The following is a 17358-nucleotide window of genomic DNA, read 5'->3' on the forward strand; positions in this document are numbered from 1 at the left end:
AACTTTTCAATCTAAAACTATGGGAATGCATTACTTTCCTCTATCAGTTTTAAGACAGTAGGCCTGTCATGCGCTAGTGGGATTTATTCTTGCCATGGGCTTCTCCCTCATGCCTACTCCAGCTTCTGTTTTTGCTGTAAGGCATAAAGAGCTTTCAATGTTAATACTCTGTTCTGACCAGCCTCAAAACAAATCAGCATGAGTGGCAGCAACTGCGCGCATACCCTCCAAATGTGTTTCTCAGCGACACACACACACACGCCCTGAGCAAGAACGGACAGGTTGTTACTCTTCACTTGGGTTTCCGTGCCAAGAGAATCCCTTTTGTGAGAATTATTCCTGCACACTGTCTCTCTTTCTCTCACCTGCAGCTATTTACCGGCTGCTGGTGAGAGATTAAGCTGATCGCTGGCAGGTTTTTCTAGTGACACCTCGACAGCTAATTGCCAAACAGGGTTTTTGGGGGTAGACGCTGATAAACCGTTCTGCCTGCTGAGGCAATCGAGACCTGAAAGTGTTTGATTATGAAGTGACTCAGGCTTTGTCATGCTATAATGCTGTTTTCTTGTTCCTCATTAATTGACACTGGGTGTACTCCTATAAAAAGAGAAGGAGATGCAGATGAAGAATTAAATTGATTACTCGCTCACTTCACTATTTTGGACTTTGTTAGGTGTTGCCGACTAAGACTAGCCTGAGTAGTTTCAGAAGTGTTATATTTAAGAGGAACATGTGAAAGTTCTGTAGTTTTGTGTGAGAGTGCTACTCTAATACTCTAATGAGAGTTAGGTGACATGTAGTTGCAAAGTTACTTATAGTTAGTAGAATGTCTAAAGTGGACCATCCAAATAAATTGTAACCCACACTCGAATGTAACAGTTTCATAGTATTATTATTTTTTTAAATATTATTATTTTGTGGGATGGTGATGCAGCCTAAATGCAGTCTATTTTTGGCTCTAAAAGCTGCATTGCATTAAATTGACCTAGTTTCAGTTTCTGTTTAATAGAGCTCTTCAGTTTGCTGTTCAGAATTAGTATTTTCGGGACTTGTGAATAATGAAGAATAATTGTTGTTGATTTTAATGAAATAAAGTTTATTGTTCTATTTTGTTCTGGAACACAAATAACAGTCATACTTCAACCGTTTCAACCGTTGTGTGCTTGCAATGGTTATCCACTTCAAGTGATTTTTAACCACAGACCTTATTTTTTCCATGAATTTTAAAACCTTCTTAAAACCCATTAGAAATTGCCTAGGAAACCCAAAGTGAGTTAGCCTTTCGTGTTAGCCATGACTTTTCATGTTTGAGCAGCTCAGATTGACACTAGTTTTTGAAAAAATGATTTGATATCAAGTCCTGGTTTCTTTTACTGCTTTGTATATTGGGTTTTGCTCTATTTTTTTATTTATTTGAGATTCTAGTTCTAGTTTAATGCATTGTAAAGGTGATAAAATAACACCTTTAGATCTGTAACTACAAATCTCGTTATTCTGGGTTCCTCTATAAAATGTGACTTTCATCAGTTGCTCGTTTGGCAATGCTGTCAACATCTGCCAGTCTTTTGCACACGCACACGCAGTAATGAATGCCTGGCACTGCCGTTCTTACAAGTTGAAAAGGCACCCCAGAGGAAAACGGCACCAATTAGGATCATGTCCATGTCTTGTAGAAACACAAAGACAAAGCACGCCTGTCTTCTCTTAATGTCACCATTTTAATGAGATCGCACACAGACCTCGTCAAATATCCCAGACTAATTTTCACACAGCTTGTTGTGAAAGATATTTTTTGAATTAGGTCATTTTAGGTCTGCTCGATTATGGCAAAAATCATAATTACGATTATTTTGGTCAATATCGAAATCACTATACAGCACGATTATTGGTGGCCAATATGATCAAAATCTAATTTCATAATATGAGTATTTTTAGATATCAGTAAAATTTCACAATTAATGAGAGGCTACTTCAGCAAAAACTAATACTAATGTAGCTACAGAAGACGAGTAAACAGTCTGAAATACAATAAGAACAAAGTGAGTAATTACAATCAAAATGGACAAATAAATACAACAAAACAAAAATACAAAATAAATAAACGGTGCTTTAAAATTTTCAGGAAGATGTATATGGAAAAAAATATGCAAACTTGAAAAAAATATGCATTGCATTAACCCTGCTTGCATTTTAATTCTTTCTTTTAATTCTTTCTTTCATAAATTCATTCTATTTTTAGGGCTTGCATTTTTATGGGCTGAAATTCAACATGGTTGTATATTTAAGCTGTGAATATTTCAATTCAAAACATTTCACACACATTGTTATTATTAAAAATTCAATAATCCATATTCACCATACAGATTTCACTTCCAAAATATTCATTCTGTTTAAAAATACAACCTATAATATTTGACCGGCAATTTTCGCTCAATTTTATTTTGCTTTACAAATTTGCTTCCCCAAAGTCAGTGGTTCAAATTCGACAGAAAATTCAACATTTGACATCCGGGAACGGCAGGAATATCAGTAGATTGCCGATTGATAATCTCCATAGCAGTTAGTCGACCTCACCAGCAGTTGCAAGCGAGTGTTGATGAGGAAAACTATAGAGCGACGGGTGAGAGAGTCATTCATTCATAAAAAAGGATTTATAGAAATGGAGCAAGCGGTAAGTATTTGTGAAGATGATCAGAGCCAGTATATATATATGGAAAAGCTGATAAAGACACAAAAGCTGTGTTTACATTTAAGTCTTCACAGTTAGTTTTGCACATGTAAGCAGCTTTCTCTACCGAGAACGAGATTATAATGTTATTCCCCGTTGCTGATGTACAGATAAAATGTTAAATCTGAGGTAGTAGACATATATTTCTCCCGGTTGTTTAGTTTCTTAACTTTATATGTGGCGCTGTGCTGCAGAACTGGGGATTCCCTCAATCCCTCAATACGTCATTCTCCAGGATTCCCCTGCGGTCAGGACACTTAATACAGTGATATAAAAGACCCAACTCCCACCTTATTGGGGATGTAGGCTATACTAGATATAGGAACAGACAAGTGGACTCAGAATATGAACGTAACGCACACAGTTTCACGCTAAGCGATTCCCAGTGAAATACTGCCATAAAGTTGGCTTGACACTGGATATTCGATATTCGCACATTTAGGGACCGTCTCTATTACATACGACATTGGTACACATGTTTCTAACTTCAATAGGATTTGAAGAGAATTTAATCTTTATTTTATCGGTTATCTTGTTTTCATAATCGTTGGAACTTGAAGCCAAAATCGATATCGAAAATCAATTACTATTAATCGCAAAGCCCTAGGTCATTTCTTTGATATTAACTGTAGCTTGTATGTTTCATTTTTGATTTTAAAAACAAACATAGCTGATCTTTTACCAAAATTCAGTGTCTCCAGGAATGTGAGCGCAATAACCTTAAATTATCTTCTAGCTCATTCGACACTTGAAAGCTTTATTAGATTCTCTGAAATTAGATGTACAGCTGTTCTGGATAATGTTGTTATTTTCTGACCTGTCTAGAATGGAATCGTTTCCCCTTGGATCATGAACTTGAAAGAACAACATTCAAGTTTAGCAGTAATGGCTGAAACAGGCATCTGATTGGATGTTCGCGGCCAATGGGTCATGGTACATTACTTCAATCCAGGACTTGGAGGAGGAGATTTACCTTTCTTTTTTTTTGCCTTAAAATTCAACTCATGAAAATTGTTGTTAATGCAAGAATTATGTGTTGTGTGTGTGTGTGCATTTTTTGATTTACTAAAACATCTGGTGAGAAGAAAGCAGTTTATGTGTCACTAATTTATGTCCTGTGTGGGGGAAACTCTTAGGTGAGCTGTTGCTCTACTTAATAACGTTCTCCAGGGAACTCCAGGATGTATTGGGTAAACCAGAATTCACAGAAACATGGTTAATCAGCCGTAACTCCCTCACACAAGTGCAGTATTAAAGCTAAAACAACGTCCCAGTTTTCTGAAACCCCTTCTAGTTTATGAACCAAAATGCACCAAACCATTTTCCCAATGCCTGTGGCACTGCAGCAGCTGACAATGCATGTCTAATGGTGATCGATTACTAGTCCCAAGGTTAGTTCAAGCTCTCTTTGATGTAGAGTGCAGGCCTAGATTTGGAAAGTGAATTAATCTCTGCTTATTTCACAGGGCTAATGGAAAGAGACTTCTCGAACGAGAAGTGTGTGTATCAAAGTGATATTTGATCTTTATGCTGCATTTATACAAAATGACAGTTTTACAATTCAGCGGTTAACTAAATGAAAATCCTCAAACATTTTAGTCTAGACTTCTGTTTATTTAATTTTATTTTAAAAAAGGTATAATTATGTAAATAAATGTTATTGCCTGTTTTCTTTTTCTGCAAAGAAGTGAGAACAGCATATTACATTTTTCAAAACAAAAATCTTCGGGTGGCAAAAATTTGAATCCCTAAATAGAAATATCAATTGAACAATTACTGTATTACTGTAACCTACCGATCAGGAAGACATTATAGAAGTTTTACATGCATAGTTATGTAGGTATTTATATACAGGAGTACAGGGAGCACCTGGAGATGCTGCTTGGTCTTACAAACTGTCGTCATCACTTTCCTCCTGACTGCTCTCTTCACTATCTTCTTTTCTCACGATGATGATGATTTTATTTTATTTTATTAACATTAATGACACTAACAACAGCAGGTATATTAGGTCACTGCTGTCACTTAAGACCGAATGCACGGATTGAATATACACATCCGGTTTCTTTCTCCTCTGACACAACCAAGAGAATACTTGCAGACGTGTATTTTGTCATCATGTATTTTGTCATCCACCAGTAAATTGCAAAGACAAAAGACGCCCGAATGATAAACTTTCACTCTATGGTGTTTAAACTTAGCAGTTAATCCGCGAATCACATGCATGCCGTACCGTGGGGTCTTGTCCGTACGTATCGCGCATCAACTGTGATCCGTTGCACCCCTAATAATCAATGAACACACTTATCATCATGATTGCTATCTTACCAGAGATGGAAAAAAATCCCACTCCAGTAAATAAACACGTCCCTCTCCCCAAAAATGCCTAAAATGTTGGTACTCGAAAGCGCTTCCCTACATGTTTTACCATGCATGCGCACCAGTTATGTGAGCCCCTGTTAATATGTCTGTTTGTATTGTTTTCAGCTAGCGAAAAAGATCCGTGAGAAGTTTAACCGGTACCTGGATGTGGTGAACAGGAACAAGCAGGTGGTTGAAGCGTCTTACACGGCCCACCTCACGTCCCCTCTCACAGCCATCCAGGACTGCTGCACCATCCCTCCCTCCATGATGGAGTGAGTACTTGTTAATTACACCTTTAATTTCACTAATCTAATTCTAATTCTCCACAGCACTTTCAAAGACAGGACATTTTAATTAGTGCACCTTTCAGTGCATTTAAAGCACGTTGAATCTGTGTGAGTGTGTTGCGTCATCGTAGTCTGTATGTGTAACTGATGTGACTAAGCTCATGTCAGTGTGGGTGAGGAATGCATTTTAAGGCCACGAATATTGTTTATATCAGTGAAAGGCAATGATGAGTTAGCCGAGTTGTCAGACTGCACTTTTTAAACTAATCTCTCTTTCCCAGTGCAGTTTGCAGAGTTGTTGCTGTGTCTTTTGTCTGCTTTGTGTCTTGACTGTCCCTCCCTTTTGTAGGTCTGACTGACTCTGTCTCACTCACACATCCAGTCTCATATCTTTGGCTCTACTCTTCTGAATTTTCATCTTCTCTGCAAGCCTTTATCTCTGTTTGAAGGATTCTTCTCAGTCATCCAGTGACCTTCTCAGCTATGTCTCTTTCATTCTATATCCTTACATATTTTATTTTTTCCTGTCTGCATTTCCTCACTATCATCTGACATTTTAAAGGTTCTGCTGGTTATTATGAGTAAATTAAGTCGGTTTCCTCTGCCCCCCTCTCACAGTATTCCTCAGCTCTGTCAGAGAGAGAGAGAGAGAGAGAGAGAGAGAGAGGGAGAAAGGCCATGTTTCCACATGCTTTGGTAGAAATTGAATTCGATAATAGATAAGATTAGAAAAGAGCTCTGGCAGTCATGAAAAATGTAAAAAAAAAAAAAAAATGTATATGTAAAAAAAAAAAAGTGATTAGCCGGGTTTCCATTACAGATTTGTGCAAAACTTTTTGCTATATTTTCTAAATGTTGATAAAAAAAAACTATTGCGAAATACGGTGTTTTCCAGTAGCCGATGCTATGCGACCAAAACATTTTTTTTTCTCTTGTGATAAGTCATTTAAAAAAAAATCATGTTAGTTGTTTTAAGTATGTCCGTGCATAACATACCGCACCATCTTTAAAGAATGATTTTGTGACTTTTACGTACGCAGGCCAGGTGACCTGTAAATGCGAAAAAACAACAAAAAAACTTTCCATTGTGGTTTTGGGAAATATTCTTTTTTCGAATTTCCTGAAAAACTATCAGGTTTTTCCAACCAAATGTGAGCATAAAAAAACGTTTTTGCAATAAATGGGAGTATTTAAAAATTGACTTGTTTCCATTGGGTGTATTTTCAATTCGGAATGTCAATTTACGCAATTTGAAGGGTAATGGAAACGTTGCTATTTTCAGACCTGGTAAAGTAGTGGAAACTAACAAAATAAAAATAAGGCCAGTACGATTTACTTTTTTATTTAATTTTATTGAGCAAGGATCCATTAAATTGAGCGAAAGTGACAGTAAAGGCATTTATAGTGTTGCAAAGTATGTCTTTTTCCAAAAAAATGTTTTTTTTTAAATTTTCGATTTTTAACATTGATAATACGAAAATGTATTTTAAATGTAATAATTTAGAAAACTGCTATGCAACTTAAAATAATAGTTCACGGTATTACTGTTTTTAATCTATTTTGATAAGTTAAATGCAGCCTTGGTGAGCAATAAACACTTTCAAAAACATAAAAAAATATATTGTGTATTCATATACAGTACACCAGCTGGAAATTGCCTTTATCCCTCAAAAATAAGTTTGCTTTGTCAAAATGTGCAGTTCTCAAAAGACTGTTTTGGAAAATGTCTCTGTCCCCGAGGCAAAGAAACATCTTTTACGATGTGTTGTAGGGAAGAAAAATTATAGTAGGCATTTAGATGAGCAATGTGTTTTTCATTCAAGACTACAAATAGAAGTTTACTTCAGGTTTTCCACTGTGTCATCCAGTGTCCAGTATCAAAGTCAAAGCAGTGTAAATATCACCTGAGGCTTGATTTAAAAAGCATAAAAGAGCTGGCTAGGAGCTGCTTTATCCTGCAAGACAACACTTGGATGTATTTATGAATGACACATCATTGGGCTTACACCTTCACACACCTGCCCAATCTGCTCTTCGATCTATATCTAAACCGCCTCTTCAAGTTTTCTTAACAATGGAACGTATTATACACCATCTTGATACTATCATGTTGCATCCTGTTTGTGGGTTCTTGAAAACCCTTTGGTAAACAATATGATGTACATTTTTAAAAACTGTAGAATTGAACAGTACTTTTTACAGATATGTTTAAAATGCTGTACACTTACATGATAAGAATCCTGTCATATCAGTGATCTCTAAAAGAAGTCATTTTATTTTGGATAAGGGTGGTCTACTCTCATGGTGGCCACCACATTGAGATCATGTGACCTGCCGTGTACTATCAAAGTCTCTTTAAGGCACTTCAGTTCACTCGATGGCCATCTTGGTAATGCTATTCCAACGCAGATAGGAGACATACTAGCACAGCTCCTGTACTTGTTTGGGTAAAGACTGACATCACTAAAAATCTTTTGTGTGTTAAGATTTTATTTCAGTAATATATATTTTTAAAGCAATCTGAGAACATTGGTTTCAAAAAGTTGCTTCTTTAGCTTAAATCACAGTACACATTTGTATTTTTAGGCCAAGATCACTATAGTATTGGACAGTGAAAGAAAAGCAAAGTTCTAAATTAAAGTTGACATCACACTTTTGCCCTCACAAAGGGTCACAAACCAAATGCCTGTGCTAAGATTAATGTAAAAATAGATTGAATAGATTTCATGTTCAGACAAGGTTCATAGAGATTTAAAGCTTCCATAGGACATCTGCTCTGGCATTGTGTCCTCTATCAGACCTCAGTTCAGCTGCGCTCGTGAAGCCCAGTCATGGCCGTAAGATCAAATGTTTCACACCATATCGATGTCACATCCCCATCGTATATCCCAGTGGTGTCTGTTCTCCCACGAGCGCTGACCTCTGGCACAGGAGAATGCTTTAATCAACACTCACCCTCACTGCCTCCTGCTACTCTTAACCAGCGATGAAACCGTCTAGAAATAGCTCCTTACTCGGGATGCATGTGATCGCTCTCTCTCTCTCTCTGCTTAGGGGGATTTAAGTGTCGGTGGAGTGTTAAGCTACATTTATGCATTGCCCAAAGGATGGACTTCAAAATTAATGATGTTGAAGTGTCTGTGTGCATGTGGAGTCTGCAGTCTTCACATGCACAATTGATAAGGCTACAGTCGTTATCACTAAAGGCACTACCATGATATTCTTTGAAGGACTTTGGAGAGCCATCTAAATATCTTGGTGCACTTTATCATGCATCATTAGGTCATGTTGATCATTTAAAATATTTTACGATGTATATATGTATATACGATTATGTGTGTAGGATTTTTTTTATATGCTTTAAAAAAAAATACTTAATAAGGATGTATTAAATTGGAAAGTGCCAGTAAAGACTTTTTACACTGTTACTTACAAATTAATTTGGTTTCAAATGAATGCTGTTATTTTCCTTTGCCATAACTGGAATAAATTACATTTTAAAATACAGGCGAAACTCGAAAAATTAGAATATCGTGCAAAAGTTCATTTATTTCAGCAATTCAACTTAAAAGGTGAAACTAATATATTATATAGACTAATTTCATGCAAAGTGAGATATTTCAAGCCTTTATTTGTTATCATTTTGATGATTATTGGTTACAGCTTATGAAAACCCCAAATTCAAAATTAGAATATTGTGAAAAGGTTTTCATAGCTGTAAGCCATAATCATCAAAATTATAACAAATACAGGCTTGAAATATCTCACTTTGCATGTAATGAGTCTATATAATATATTAGTTTCACCGTTTAAGTTGAATTACTGAAATAAATGAACTTTTGCACAATATTCTAATTTCTCTGTAATTTTGATTAAATAAATTCACCTTTTTGAACGGTAGTATATAGATATTTACTTATTTCTAATACATGTAACATATATCATGTATTCTGTGTATATGTGTATATATATATATATATATATATATATATATATATACACACACATACACACACACATAAAATGGTGTTTTTCAAACAGTTAGGCAATTCCTTCAAATCTTCTTCTATGTGGTGGGAGAAAAACATTTCAGAAAAGTTATTTTTTTATTACGACAATGTATTCAGACTAGCATGTGTACCGGTAAGTGCATAAATTGCATCACATTCCTTCTTTATTTTTTCACTTGGATCTTAGTTTTTCCAATGCTTACATTTCTTCTTTTTTTTTTAGGGATTCTACCCCCACAAACAAACTCTCATTTTCTTGATCTCCTTTTCCTCCCTCTTTCACTCTTTTTCTCATTCCCTGTTCACTGTTAATCCGGTCTGTATCTCCCAATCCTTTTGGAGCCAGACCGTTTGGACAGGCTCTGAGCCTGAGCTAATAAAGACAGCTTTACTGAGAGGGAGAAAGAGAGAGAGAGAGAGAGAGATGGAGGGATGCAGAAATGGAGCAAGAAGAGGGGCTTAAGTCATCATAAAGGGGTCTTAAACGCTGCTCTGCCGGACTGCATGCTTTCCTGAGTCCATGCAGGGTGAAATAGGGAAACCTTTTTACCCATAATCCCCCTTGAGCCTCCCTCTTAACTCACGGAGACTGCTGCGCTAATGAAGCCCTGCTCTGATAGACGCAGTGAGAGTGTGTGTGTGACAGACAGAACTGATACCGCAGTGGTACGTGTCATCTTATCTCCGCCGCGTGGCGAGACGTCACCTATCAGCCAGCACTCTATTAGCCGTGGAATAGAATCACAGGGACTTGTTCTTGTCACTCTCAAACATGAAGTGCCACTAAATGAGGAGGAGTTCATCTTAGTACATAATGACGGCTCTTCACTTAGTTTGGCTATTAAGAGGCTAAAAGCATTCACTGCACATAAACTGTATTCATATAAAGATATTAATGACTGTGTATTGACGTGGTGGATTAAACCTTTATGTAGAATTACTGTTTAAATTCCTGATCCTACATTTAATTGTCATCTTTCTGACAGTATGCATTATAGATTACCCATTTTACTATTAGCACAAAATGCTATAACAATTTGCCCATTTAATATACCTGCATGCTTGGGCCGATTAGCAGAAGAGTTCAACCCCCATTGTGTCAGTCATAAAATCTAATGACAGCCTTCTCAAAGAAAAAGAAAAATTGTCTTTGTTGATTTTTTTTTTTTTTTTTGTAATTGGGTGTCTACATGTTGAAAACAGCATCATATGTTTATCATTTATTTATTTCCTTTTTTTGTGATTTTAGTCTGATTTGAACTAGATGATGTAAAATAAGTTTGTTGTATATTATGTTGTATATTTTGGCTGGTAATACAGTTCATGAAGTTTTTTTAAATAAGAATGTAAATGCATATTCTGAATGTAACTTAAATGATTACAATAATTTCATTATTATCAACGAAATCAAATGAACATTTATTTGAATTGTCCATTTTAAATGGTTGAGATCAGTGGCAGTTGGCTTTAATTTTAGGATAATTTATAATGTGATTGAAATTGTATACTTAGAGATTGAAATATGCAATTAAGTGAACAGCAGATGTGGTTTAAAGTCGTGGTTATTTTAGGTCAGATGCTGTTTTTTTCCCAGCATGCAAAACTGAACACTACCCGAGGGCTTGTTTTCCCCATTTATTCCTATTTTCTTCCTGAATGTTTTTGCAGAGACCCTAATTTGCATTTTGAACCGAAATCAAAGATAGAGGAGGAATAAGTCTCAAGCTTTTATTCAATATATATTTTCTCTCCTTCTTTCTCGCTCGCGCGCTCTTTATTTTCCCCCCCTTCCGTCTTTTTGCTCGCTTGCTCTCCCGTCTTTTTTCTGATGTAAAATTCAAAGCAGCTTGCAAATTTATTTTTTATCTAGCACATTTGCTTTGCCACCACATGTAAAGTGTGTTGAAGGAGAATTCTAATGACTAAGGGCTGATGGGAATTAAATATCTGAAGTTCAAAGCGCTTTGCACATCACAGCAGCTGTCAATCAAACAGCAGCTTCGCTCCAGCTCTGTGAGACGACGATAATAGGGGAAGAGAAATGAACTTGACAGTGAGAAAGAAACTAGTTTAGTAATGGATGATGGACAAGAACATATGTAGTTCATGCGGCAAGGACGAATAGGGTGCATGTAGATGAGAGCAATGCATTGTGGGTATTGTGTGAAGAATAGAAAGATGTATGCAGTATCTGCCATCAGAACACTGTCGGTTGGCAGATGATGAGAACATGATGGCCCGAGCCGTTACAGAGATACAGAGTGTGTGTGTGGCAGTGTGTATAGAGGCAAAAGGGAGATGAAAGAGTGTGTGGCAGTGCAAGATCTCTGGAGACACTGCTTAGATTAGTGCAGGCAGAGACCTGAAACAGCAGCATAATGGGACGGCTACGAAATGTCATTCTTTTGCGGCACATTCTGAGTAGATAAGAGTCGTGGTTGTTGATTACAAATTTAGTTAGTAAATGTTCCTAAACACTTACTGCACTTGATCAATGCAGTCAACATCCACTAACCATGTAACTGGGCAAACAGAAGGGGATGCTTCCCATATCTTTTGTTGTTGATGTCACAAGCCATTCGCCCAATTTTCTTTTTCTCTAGTGTAAATTCATCTGTATCTTGGTAAAAACGGCCAAATTAGACAGCTGCCAAAATGGACTGGTAGAATGACATATCCTTATTCTCAAACCATGAACAAATTTTTGCAAGATAAAGGAAGCCAGACTGAATTAAATACTTTTTTATTAACCACCAGCCGTCTTGTGCATTGCATTAACTAATTAATAATACATTTCAGTGTTTGTCAAGTCTTCTTACCTACTTAAAACACCACTACACAGATTTTGCCTTTAACCTTTACCCTGAAGATTTGAGTTTTCATCTTTAAATAGAATATTAAGACAATTTTTAATTGTCAATTTTCTAAATCTATATCTTTTCTACTTTTATATTATTTTATTTTTATATGTACACTGGCGTTTAGTTGTTTTTTTAAAAGTCCTTTGTGCTCACCAAGGCATTTATTTGATCAAAAATACAGTAAAAACATTAATACTGTGAAATATTATTATATTTCAAATAACTATTTTCTATTTTAATATATTTTAAAATGCAATTTATTTCTGTGATGGCAAAGCTGCAATTCAGCATAATTTCTCCAGTGGTCAGTGTTACATGATCTTTCAGAAATAATTATAATATGCTGATTTGGTGCTCAAGAAACATTATTATTATTATCAATGTTGAAAAGGGCTGCACTGCTTCATATTTCCGTGAACACCTTGATAAAAGAAAAAATCTGGATTCTTTGATGAATAGATAGTTACAATGAGTGAACAGAACAGCATTTATTATAAATAGAAATCTTTTATATCCTTTACTGTCAATTTTGATCAATTTGAATGCATTCTTGCTGAATAAAAGTATAAATATATTGAAAAAAAATCGTATTGACCCCAAATGTGTTAGCTGTATTTTTGTGTGATTTCTATTTATGTGATATTTATACTTCATTTATAAATTTGTCTCTTCATGCCTGTCTAAAAGTGTTGAATGTAGTGAATAAAATCTAAGGATTCTCCCATTTGCTCTCTTCCTCACCCTTCTCTCCCCTCCGAATGCATCACTCCATTTTTCTCTTTCATCTTCAGCAGAAGAACTGTGCAGCTTGTAGAAATAGATATTGATGCAGTCTTCCTCAGGGGGTTTTACCACAAAACTGTAAAAGCTGTTATTAAAGCATGAGGAGCACTTCAGTTTCATTTTTCTTCATGACTGAGGCGTTGAACAAACACTCACTGATCAAGTGCTGAACTGTTTCCTTCAGTGTCACTTTCTAATTATCACTGGTTAAAATGGTCTGTATTGATGTTTTGTCTTCTCTCTAATTTCAGATTTGACGGTAATTTTAACACCAATGTCTCAAAGACCATCAGCTGTGATCGCCTCTCTCCTACTGTCAATAGCCGAGCTTTCAACCCAGGACGAGACCTCAACTCTGGTGTGTAACACACACACACACACACACACACACACACACACACACACACAGTGTCTAAGCTTCAAAAACCCAAAGGCAATTTTCACTTATCCAGCTGCTGCCATGGCAACCATTTGCAAAGAACAATATTGCTTTTCTGACGTCAAATCTTCAAAGATTTTTTGGCCTTTTGAGTGCGACGAAAATGAACAATGCTGTCGAATACGTGACCTTGCTCATTTGTGTGTGGAAATACTTTATTTTCTCTCCTCTCATCTCTCTGTTTTTATTCCCCCCTTTTTTACTGACCACAGCTTTGTACCTCTGTGCTCTTTTCCCCTTTATATCTGCTCTCTCACCAATCAGGAAGTGCATGTTTTTATCACTTTATACACTGAGCCAGTGTCAATACTTCCTCTTCATAACAGATAAATCAGTGTTTTTGCAACGGGGAAGCCCCCCCCCCCCCCAAGCCTCTTATATTTGATTTTAAATACATGCATAAGAATAAATTTTTTTACTAATTAAAATGCTATTTATTACAACAGAAAGTTAATTGTGTAACCACTGTCATGGATTCAGCAAGTAGTGTGATTCCAACCAATAACTTGATTCCTTTTGATCAATTCTTTAAAAGAACGAGATCATAAGAGTCATTTGTTCATTAACTGAATTAGATTGGTCCCCATATAATACATTTTGCTTATCTAAAAGGCGGGATTAGGACTCCATCGAATTAGTACGTTATTTTTTTTTAACTGTCCAAAAACAAACTAATTCTGTAAAAATGAGAGAAAGGGTAAACAGACTGGACTACGTACTCGTTGCCATGAATATTATTAGTCACTGAGTTAATTCAGTAACCACTATGATTGATTTAGGAAGAATTCCAACCGTGAATCAGATATTTATATCAGTTATGGACTATTTTTTACACAGTTATGGATCCTTGTTTTTCAACTATCCTGATTCGTTACATATGAGAGAAAGGGCATTGAAGAGTACAATAACAGCAGAGCTCATGCTCAGGTTTAGCACTAAACACGATTGCATTTTTTTTCTTCTTTCAGCCACCTTGGTTCAGCCTCTACCTCTTTTTGGCCTCATACACTCGCTCTTATACTCCAGAACAGATTATCCCAATTCATCTTCATACTGATGCTTGTTTTCGTAAGGCAGTCATCAGGAGTTCATGTTACTACTCTCCCTCCATTTGTCATTGAATACTGACCCCGCTAACCATGCAGGCAGTCATCAGTCACATCTGATCCCTGTTAGTCTAAACATTGATGAAAAGAGGAGGGGGGGAGAGAGGGGAAAAGAGAAGAAACAATTAAGAGGGAGGAAAAACCTGGAGAATAGAGTGATAAAGCAGAGACAGAGAGAGAGAGAGAGATATGGTGTTGTGTTAGTGTGATGTGAAGTCTTTGATTTAGTTTTTAGGGTTGGTTCTTGTTTCCCAACATTCCCCATGTCAATGTCCTTTGGAAAATAAAAAGATGGAGATGTGAAGAGGAGTAAAATGTGAAACAGAGTTCTTTAAGAGTTCTCTTGAATGTCACGAGGCTGTGTCACAACTGATATATTATTTAAGCATTGGTGCTAGAAAAGTACATTCTATTGGGGTCATGAATATAAATATATAAATATATTTCTAAAGGAAATAATACTTTTATTCAGCAAAGATGCAATTAATTGATAAAAATTGGCAGTAAAGTTTTTTCCATTACAAGTTTTTTCCATTCTATTTCAAATAAATCCTGTTCTTTTTTATTCATCAAGAAATCCTGAAAAAATGTATCATGGTTTCCATAAAAATATTAAGCAGCACAACTGTTTTCAACATTATATAATGATAAGAAATGTCTCTTGAGCTTCGAATCAGCATAAGAAGGATTTCTGAAGACTGGAGTAATAGCTGCTGAAAATTCAGCTTCACCATCACAGGAACATTTTTTAATTTCTAATATTTCACTGTATTTTTGATCAAATAAATGCAGCCTTGGTGAGCATAAGAGACTTCTTATGGCGTTATTATCCTGGCAAATGTCGAGAGCGCATTATTGTAGCGCGAAAGTACATTAATATAATGCGCGAGCGTGAATCTCTCTGCTCGCGCGCGGAATATGATGTGCCGAGCGCGAATCTCTCTGCTCGCGCGCGGAATATGATGTGCCGAGCGTGAATCTCTCTGCTCGCGCGCGGGAACTGGGCGCGCGCTCTCAGATACACTTCTCTTGTAAGAATTCTCTCTCTGGGCTGAGTGGGCTCGCTGCCTCGCTCAGAGAATATGCCTGCACTTAAAAACGTGTCCAGTGCAATCGCGAATCGCTCCTCTTCCCCAGCTAACAATTTTAGGTTATAAGAACGTTTTCATAACGTTCCCATTAAGTTATAAAAACGTTATTTCTGAATGTTCTAGGGAATTTCAAAAAGCCCAGTTTTTTAGACGTTTTATTAACGTTATTTCTTGGTTATAAGAACGTTCAATTCTCCCGTTATGTAAACGTTGTATTAATGTTATTTCCTGGTTATAATAACGTTAGAACGTTCAATTCTCCCTTTGTATAAACGTTGTATGTATTAACGTTCTTGCTTGGTTATAAGAACGTTATTCAAACGTTCAATTCTCCCATTATATAAACGTTCTCTTAATGTTTTTCTAAGATAATGAAAAACGTTTCATTCAATAAAAAAACATTAAGAAATGTTTTAATAATTATTAAAACCTGTCTTAATGTTTTTTATATAACAAGGTAGCCTATATAATAGGCCTAGCCTATATGAAGAACCTAAAACAAGAACTTTCAGATTTTAAAATTAAGACAAATTTTGGAAAGCAATTTTGCTTTGCTAAAATGAGATATCGTTATTGATAATGCTACTTTTTGATCAGGCATTGAGGCTAAGATTTTATGGGGGATAAGATGTTGCAGCATACTATGATTTGGGACACAAATTCTTATCCTGCATACTTTTTATCATGCTCCCAAACTGCTAGAGACACCACAAGGTTCATCTGTGTTGCTGAGGAGATACTCTAATTTCCCATTTCTTTGCTCTTTTAGTAAAAATATGCAAATGCAAAGATTTTTGGAGTTAAAAATAAACCAGGAAAGTGACAGCACTGTAGAGAGAGAAGAAATATAACAGTCGGTGGAGATTTAAAGGGGAATGAAGGGATAGAGGAAATGAAGGGGTGTCACGTCATGACTCTGCTTCTCAGCTACTCTAAACACTGGACGGGGGATTAAGCACTTTGGGGCGGCACATGTGTATGATTTTTAAAGCTGTCAACATGCTGCAAAGTTCCTGTTTATACATTGGGTGCAGATTGATGGCTAATTTGTGGTTCGTGCTTTGCATCCATTTTTCTTACTCTGCAGGTTTCTACAGCAATTTGATTAACTGTTTATTTTGATCTGAATTGGGAAAGGCTGTTCCGTGTCTCTGTGGGACCTAATGATATAGCATTTACTCTAATAAACATTCTATTCTATCCTATTATATATGTACAATGTATTCTTTGACATGTTGAATCACTCAAACCACTTACAGATGTTTCTGCATGTTTAAGTGGAATAGATGAATCACAGGTCACTTTTTTGACCTGAGTAACCTCTCTTAGCACACATTCATCCTCTTTATACGACTCAAAATCGTTTTTCTTTTTCTTTTGGGTGTAAAAGATCCAAGTAATCTTAAGTACATTCTGGAATACATATAAACAGATATATCTTGAATGCTTCCACTGCTTGTATTCCTTCTTTTCCTGCTTTTTCTTGTTCTTTCCCCCACTTTCCTTCACATCCCGGCTCCTGTTAAGTAAATAAACGCTTGAATTGATGGCTGCAGAGTGGTGATCGCTGTGCTTCTCGAGTGTTTGGAAAGGATCAGCTTGTCTGGGCTCCGGCCGTCACACAGCTGGGGTCTGTTCAACTGACACGAACTCTACAGCTGCCTCCTTAAAGTGCACACAGCATTCATA

At 36.3% G+C, this 17358-nt stretch overlaps 1 protein-coding gene across 1 annotated transcript in view; it reads left to right on the forward strand.

Annotated features, from left to right (window-relative positions):
- The window catches only part of cachd1 (cache domain containing 1), an 81647-nt gene that overhangs the window by 32848 nt on the left and 31441 nt on the right, over window positions 1-17358 (forward strand). Inside the window, exons 3-4 of the mRNA XM_056258820.1 lie at window positions 5216-5364; window positions 13285-13391. Coding sequence (XP_056114795.1) covers window positions 5216-5364; window positions 13285-13391 — 256 coding nt within the window. The remainder of the gene's footprint in view (window positions 1-5215; window positions 5365-13284; window positions 13392-17358) is intronic.

Source organism: Rhinichthys klamathensis, unplaced genomic scaffold, assembly GCF_029890125.1.
Source record: "Rhinichthys klamathensis goyatoka isolate OS25496 unplaced genomic scaffold, OSU_Roscu_1.1 h1tg000160l_1, whole genome shotgun sequence".
Taxonomy (NCBI): domain Eukaryota; kingdom Metazoa; phylum Chordata; class Actinopteri; order Cypriniformes; family Leuciscidae; genus Rhinichthys; species Rhinichthys klamathensis.